Below are 7,500 nucleotides of genomic sequence, written 5' to 3'. Positions count from 1 at the left end.
ACTGATTGGACACAAGAAGCAGCAGCACTTGTGGTGTATGCACAGGTACTGCTGCTGCTGCAGCAACCGCAGCAAGCTCTTGCTGCTGCAGCAAGAGCAGCAAAATTTGCTGCATGCGCTCCTGCTATCCTCCCTAGGCTCGCGCTGCAGCCAGAGTACCTCTCTCTAGGGTTTAGGGTTTAGGGTTAATTATTAGGGTTTAGGGTTTATTATTAGGGTTTAGGGTTTACGCTCCTATGCCTACAAATCCTCCCCATTTTGTTCTTTGAAGGGTTTAGGGTTTGATAAACCCTAAACCCTAAACCCTAGGGTTTAGGGTTTAGGGTTTAGGGTTGTATAGGGCTTTTTAAGGATATTCTTCTAGGGTTTATATAAACCCTTTCTTTAGGGTTTAGGGTTTGCTATTTTTTAATGAGGGTTTACTACCCTCTAGGGTTTAACACAAACACTATTTACTACTTATTTATTTATTTATTTATTTATTTATTTATTTATTTATTTATTTATTTTTGTATATATAACTATTTATATTCCTCGTAAACCCTAAACCCTAAACCCTACAGGTATTTGTATAAAGGGTTAATAAAGGGTTTATACGCCAATAAATAATTTATTAGGGTTTAGTAAATAAGCTTACTAAACCCTAAACCCTAAAAACACTCAATTAGGGTTTAGGGTTTCTTTCCTCTTGTACTAAACAAGGAAACACCAAACCCTCAATAATAATAACACATATTGCTGCTGTTGCTGCTGCTGCTGCTGCTGCTGCAGTTGCTGCTGCAGCAGCAGCAACTGCTGCTGCTGCTTCTCCTGTTACTGTTACTCTTCCCTGTGTTGCTACTGCAAATCCTGCTGCGTCAAATGCTGCTGCCGTCGTTCCTGCTGCTGCTGCTGCTGCTGCTCATGCTGCAGCAGCAACAGCAGCAACAGCAGCAGCAGCAGCAAACTTTTTATAGTTAGTGTTTAGTAATCGAGACGCGCATCTCTGAATTTCTGCGCGGTCTCCCAGTAATGCTCCTGTATAAATAATACAAAACCCTAAACCCTAAACCCTAAACCCTAAACCCCAAACCCTAAACCCTAAACCCTAGAGGGGTTGCACCAGGCCTAATAATCGAGAAAGATGTAGCAACCTTCCACATCAGCAAACCCTCTCTCCCCCCGTCCCTTAAACCCCAAACCCTAAACCCTAAACCCTAAACCCTAATCTTACAGCATGAACATTTCTGAATATTCTTCTTGCCTCTGCATCTGAATTAACCCTATGAATCTTCCAACTAGAGAAACTAGGACTTGTATTTGTTCCCTATAAATAAATAAATAAATAAATAAATAAATAGGGTTTACTTATTTATTTATTTATTGCTAGAGCTTTTAGGGTTTAGGGTTTAGGGTTTATGGTTTCTTACCTGCCAACATAGACTGCAATGACCATCAACATCTCCTCCTCCATCCCCATCATCATCAGAGTCCAAAAAATAAATAAATAAATAAATAAATAAATAAATAAATAAATAAATAAATAAATAAATAAATAAATAAATAAAATTAAATAAATTAAATAATTAAAAAAAAGAGCAAAAAATGAGTAACAGTACAACCCGAAAGACACACCGTAAACCCTAAACCCTAAACCCTAAACCCTAAACCCTAAACCCTAAACCCTTACATTTGTCATTGGCTTTGTGCCTAATTCTGTTTCTGCCCATTTAATTCTTCTCTCCATTAAAGCACGAAGTCTTTTTATGGATTTATGAGACCCTGAATACATAAACCCTAAACCCTAAACCCTAAACCCTAAATCCTAGAAAACCCTAAACCCTAAACCCTAAAAATCCCTAAAACATGATTGAGGCAACATTAAACCCTCATTCTATTACAACAAACGTCCTAAACCCTAAACCCTAAACCCTAAACCCTAAACCCTAAACCCTTACCTTCAAAGACAACAACAGCCCATGCTGGTTGTGGAGGAATAACACAAACCCCCGTAACATGAAATTGTTTAGCGTTTGTATCCACCTAAATAAACAACAAACCCTAAACCCTAAACCCTAAACCCTTGATTTAAAGGTTTCCTCTATACATACATAAACATCAAAAGCTATAACACCAGCAATCATTAACTCCCCTGTTGCTGCTGCTGCTATTAGGGAGGGTTTAGGGTTTAGGGTTTAGGGTTTATATATACCTTAAATAGATGACGTTTATTCGCCAATGATTTAATCCTAAAGACAGCAACGCTGCAATTGTTTTGTTGCTTCAGCTGAAAAACCACACATAAACCCTAAACCCTAAACCCTAAACCCTAAAACCTAAACCCTTGCCATAAAGGAACAAACCCTAAACCCTAAACCCTAAACCCTAAATGGCGAGCTGTGCTTGTTTGAGGGTTTGGTGCATATCCGTTTATCCACAGTGTCGTAGTGTACGGTCTGCTTAGGGTCTTAGGTTTTAGGGTTTAGGGTAAAATTAGGGTTTAGGGTAAAATTAGGGTTTAGGGTAAAATTAGGGTTTAGGGTTTACCCTCCATTTATTAATATTTTTATTACTTTTTTCTGCCTTAGTTAATTTTCTATCATTATTTCTTTTCTCGTGAGCCTCCAACCTCTCCGCCATTTGCTGACGAACTTTTTTCTCTGTTTTTGATGGATCCTGTATATAAACCCTAAACCCTAAACCCTAAACCCTAAACCCTAGTAAACCCTAAACCCTAATTAATCCTAAACCCTAAACCCTAAAACCGAAAAATAAAAGACGAAAGAAGAAAACAACAAGTTGAGACATGTGCATGATGATGGCTAAACCCCCAAATCGTAAACCCTAAACCCTAAACCCTAAACCCTAGAAGGGGAGCTGAGTGGGGATAAAGAGTGTACAAGGGTTAGCTAAAGCTGGTGTTTGCCGCTAGGGTTTAGGGTTTAGGGTTTCTTACCGCGACAGCAACATCGCCTAAAACCCTCATTAAGTTGCTGAGTTTACATTTAGGGGGAGGAGGAGGCATAAGACCTGTACATACACGTAAACCCTAAACCCTAATTCATAAAACACTTGTTCCGACTAAACCCTCAAGGGTTTAGGGTTTAGGGTTTATACAGCTGAATAAAAGGTTACTTACCCATTCTTATTTTATCTTGTTTTTCTTTTTCTCTTTCTTGCCTCTTTCTCCGTCGGAGTTTCTTCCTAAACCACAAACCCTAAACCCTAAACCCTAAACCCTAAACCCGAAAACCCTAAACCCTAAACCCTTCAAATCTGCAAGAATTCCTCTAAAGTGTTCATCCAACAAATATTGAAGAAAGCCACACATAGACACCACCTAAACCCTAAACCCTAAACCCTAAACCCTAAACCCTAAACCCTAAACCCTAAACCCTAAACCCTAAACACTAAACCCTTACCTTTCTTTAGGAGTAAGATACATATTAACAATTGTATTTCCTGTTGTTTGTACAATAAGAGGTGCTGGATGTTCAACTAAATTATCTATTTTATCCTATACAGGAAAAAAAAAGAAAAAAAAAAGAAAAAAATAAATAATTATTTTTTATTTTTTTTTTCATCTTTTTTCCTTTTTTTCTTATCTTTCTTATTATATATATAATATATAAGAAAGATAAAATTATATAATATAATATTAATTTAACTAGAATATTTATATATTTATTTATTTATTTATTTATTTATTTATTTATTTATTTATTTATTTATTTATTTATTTCTTACAAGTTTAGGTATAAAAGTTCCCTCTGGTGTTTTAGTAAATAAGAAAACATCCCATGGCTCTATAGAAGGACAATCACTTAGCTGCAGCAGCAGCAGCAGCAGCAGCAGCAGCAGCAGCAGCAGCAGCAGCAGCAGCAGCAGCAGCAGCAGCAGCAACAGCAGATGCAGCAGATGTAGCAGATGTAGCAGGAGCGACGGGAGGAATAGCAGCTATAGCAGCAGATGCAGCAGCAACAGCAGCAGCAACAACAGCAACAACTACACAAGCAGATGTATCAGTACCATCAGCAGCAGCAACAGCAGCAGCAGCAGCAGCAGCAGCAGCAGCAGCAGCAATTTACCCATATTCTAGCTATATCTGGTGCAGCAGCATCAAGTTTTTCTTCGGGTGTAATTTCTTTTTTAATATCTCCTGCTGCTGCTGCTGCTGTTGTTGCTGCTGCTGCTGCTGCTTCCCGCTGCTGCTGCTGCCGCTGGAAGGATAACATACTTTCCTCTATTCTTACATAATGCCCTTTAGGTAAAAACTCTAATGCTTTCCTCTTACGCTGCAGCAGCAGCAGCAGCAACAGCAGCAACAGCAGCAGCAGCAGCAGCAGATGCAGCAGATGTAGCAGCAGCAGATGCAGCAGATGTAGCAGCAGCAGCAGGAACATCCATACTAGCCACAACAGCAGCAGCATCAGCAGCAGTAGTATTACTACCACCACCAGCAACAGCAGCAACAGCAACAGCAGCAGCAGCAGCAGCAGCAGCAGCAGCAGCAATACCTGATTTCTTGCTGTTTTAGTTTCTATGGTTGGATCATACCAAGGAGCACTCGTTATGTCCTCATATACACCTTCAGTCCCCTGCAGCAGCAGCAGCAGCAGCAGCAGCAGCAGCAGCAGCACATGCAGCAGCAGCAACAACAAAAGCAATAGTAGCAGCAATAGTAACAGCAGCAACAGCAGCAGCAAACCTCCTACACTACTAAACACCACAACCACCACCGCCATCAGCAGCATCAGCAGCAACAGCAACAGCAACAGCAACAGAAACAACAGCAGCAAATCCTACCTGCTGCTGCTGCTGCTGCTGCTGCTGCTGCCTTCTATTAATCTTAAGAGTAGATAAGAAATTCTTTTGTATTAAATTTCCTTTATCATCTATTTCTCTCCCTAATTCATCAAAAAAAAATTTTTTTTTTTTTTTTTTTTATTTCTTCTTCTTCTTGCTGCAGCTGCTGCTGCTTCCTTTGCTGCTGCTGCTGCTGTTGCTGTTTTGCATGCAATATTATTAATTCATGAGGTAATAATGATGAACCTATTCCTGCTGTTATACTACCTGTACTTGCTTTTATCTGTTGTGCTGCTATTGCTGCTGCTGCTGCTGCTGCAGCAGCAGCAGCAGCAGCAGATGGACCTGCTGTTGGTGCTCCTGCTGCTGCTGGTGCTCCTGTTCCTGTTATTGCTCCTGTTGCTGTTGCTGCTGCTGTTGTTTGTCCTGCTGCTGCTGCTGCTGCTAGGGATGGTACTGTTGCAGCTGTTACTGCTGCTGCTGCTGCAGCTGCTGCTGCTGCTTGCTGCTGACGTAGCTGCTCCTGTATCTGCCGCTGCAGTTGTGCTGCTTTCTTTGCTTTCTCTAATGCTTCTCTTGCTGCTGCTGCTGCTGCTTGTACACTAAAAGGAAGCTTTATACCTTTTGTACCTCCTGCTGCTGCTGCTGCTCCTCCTCCTGCTGCTTCTGGGGATCCACCAGATGCTGTTGCTGCCTCACCAGTAGAAGGAGCCGCAGCAGCAGCACCAGCAGCACCACCAGCAGCAGCAGGTGCGGCACCCTCCGTCTCTCCTGGGCCATCCTGCACACAAGAAAGACACAGCAGCAGCAACAGCAGCAAATGCAGCAGCAGCAGCAGCAGTAAATGCAGCGGCGGCAGCAGTAGCTGCAGCAGCAAATGCAGCAGCAGCAGCACCAAATGCAAGTCATGCTAGATGAGCTGTGCATGCAAGATATGTGTGGTGTATATACACCGCAAAGACATACCCTTGCCCATCTTGTCTTCCTTCTCTTCTGCTGCTCTTCTGCTGCTCCTGCTGCTGTTGTTGCTGCTGCTGGTGTTGCTGCTGCTGGTGTTGCTGCTGCTGGTGTTGCTGCTGCTGGTGTTGCTGCTGCTGGTGTTGCTGCTGCTGCAGCGGGATCGGATTTGTTGCTGGGGTCCATCTTCTCCTTGCTGTTGTTGCTGCTGGTTGTATACACTCCTGGTTTATGCTGCTATTGCTGCTGTTGCTGCTTCTTCTACTATTGCTGCTGCTGCTGTTGCTGCTGCTGCTGCTCTTGTTTATTTTGCTGCTGCTGCGCATGCTGCTGCAGCAGCTGCAGCATGCGCCCTTAGGCACACTGATCAGGGGTATAAGAAAAGAAAAGAAAAATAATATTTAAATAGAGCAAAGTTTGTACAAAAAAAAAGATTCGCAGCAACAGGAGCAGCTGCAGCCGCAGCAGCTGCTGCTGCTGCTGCCGCTGCAGCTGCATGCAGCCCTGTAAATATTGCACGTGCAGAAACCAACCTATTGACGGTCTTCTTCTTCTTCTTTTTGTCCTTTTTTTTGTATATTTTATTTAATTAAATTAAATTAATTATATTTAATTAATTTTGTTTAATTATATTTAATTAATTTATTAATTAATTGCATAAAAATACCTCTTGTAGGTCGTCATCCTTTCCCCTCTATATTGAGCTGCCTATACACCCGAGAGATTATTTAATTATTTATATTTTATTTTTTTTTATTTTTCTTCTTTTTTTATTGTTATATTCTTTTATTTATAAAAAATAATTAATTAATTCTTTTTTTAGTCTTTTTCCTCATACAAGAGGACGTGCTCATGCACGGCGCGGTATATAATATACTCTAAACCCTAAACCCTAAACCCTAAACCCTAAATTAGGGTTTAGGGTTTCGGTAAACCCTAAACCCTAAACCCTAAACAAGAAAAAACAAAAATAAGAAGAGCAAACTTAAATTATTTATTTAATTAACAACTAAATATAAACAACAAATAGAAGAAGAAAAGAGAGGATAAACAACTACTTCCTTACTTGTGTTGTTGCTGTTGCTGTTGCTGCTGCTGCAGTTGCTGCTGCTGAAGATGCATGCATGCATGCATACAATGCATGCAAATTCTTTTCTGTTTATTTGGTGTTAGCTACTGGCATAAGACAAACCCTAAACCCTAAAAAAGGGTTTATAGGGAATATAATACTGCCTATACACTGCAAATTAAACTGTAAACCCTAAACCCTAAAGAAACCCTTATATATGATAATACTTACCACTACCCAATCCTAAACCCTAAACCCTAAACCCTAAACCCTAGCTTCTGTATACAAGAGAGGTTTGTTCTCTTAATCAATTCTTATAGTTAACTGTGCATGAAGAATTCTGCTGCTGCTGCTGCTGCAGCAGCTGCTGCAGCAACAAAGGTTGTTGCTGCAGCAGCAGCAGCAGCGACCGCTGCTGTTGCCACTACTGCTGTTGCCGCTGCTGCTGCCTGCAGACTGGCAGGCTGCAGCAGCAGCAGCACTCTACAAATAATGTATATGCATGCATGCATGCATGCATGCATGCATGCGTACAGCAGAATATAAATATAAATATATAAATAAATAAATATAAATATAATTATATATGCATGCAGACACCACAGTATGTATTTGCTTCTATTGCTGCAGCAGCAGCAGCAGCAGCAGCAGCAAAAGATAACATTACACACAAAAAGATACAATGATAC

At 40.9% G+C, this 7,500-nt stretch overlaps 2 protein-coding genes across 2 annotated transcripts in view; one reads left to right on the top strand and one right to left on the bottom strand.

The window, feature by feature from the left end:
* The window catches only part of EMWEY_00041830 (hypothetical protein, conserved), a gene marked incomplete at both ends in the record, with an annotated part of 3,461 nt that extends 3,111 nt beyond the window's left edge, over window positions 1-350 (top strand). Inside the window, one exon of the mRNA XM_013482719.1 lies at window positions 341-350. Coding sequence (XP_013338173.1) covers window positions 341-350 — 10 coding nt within the window. The remainder of the gene's footprint in view (window positions 1-340) is intronic.
* A 613-nt stretch (window positions 351-963) lies between these two features.
* EMWEY_00041820 (U4/U6 small nuclear ribonucleoprotein, putative) lies at window positions 964-5,928 on the bottom strand (the record flags this gene model as incomplete). Its single annotated transcript, XM_013482718.1, has 11 exons — window positions 964-1,017; window positions 1,670-1,761; window positions 1,938-2,022; window positions 2,192-2,266; window positions 2,527-2,655; window positions 2,936-3,009; window positions 3,119-3,183; window positions 3,402-3,496; window positions 4,068-4,240; window positions 5,131-5,566; window positions 5,752-5,928. 11 exons carry the CDS (start codon window positions 5,926-5,928, stop codon window positions 964-966), a joined length of 1,455 nt encoding a protein of 484 aa, XP_013338172.1.
* Between the last annotated feature and the right edge of the window lie 1,572 nt (window positions 5,929-7,500).

This window comes from Eimeria maxima, genomic scaffold (genome assembly GCF_000499605.1).
Source record: "Eimeria maxima Weybridge genomic scaffold, Emw_scaff722, whole genome shotgun sequence".
NCBI classification, from domain to species: Eukaryota; Apicomplexa; class Conoidasida; order Eucoccidiorida; family Eimeriidae; genus Eimeria; species Eimeria maxima.
Note: the sequence above shows the minus strand (reverse complement) of the source record. Positions and strands in the feature narration are given on the sequence as shown.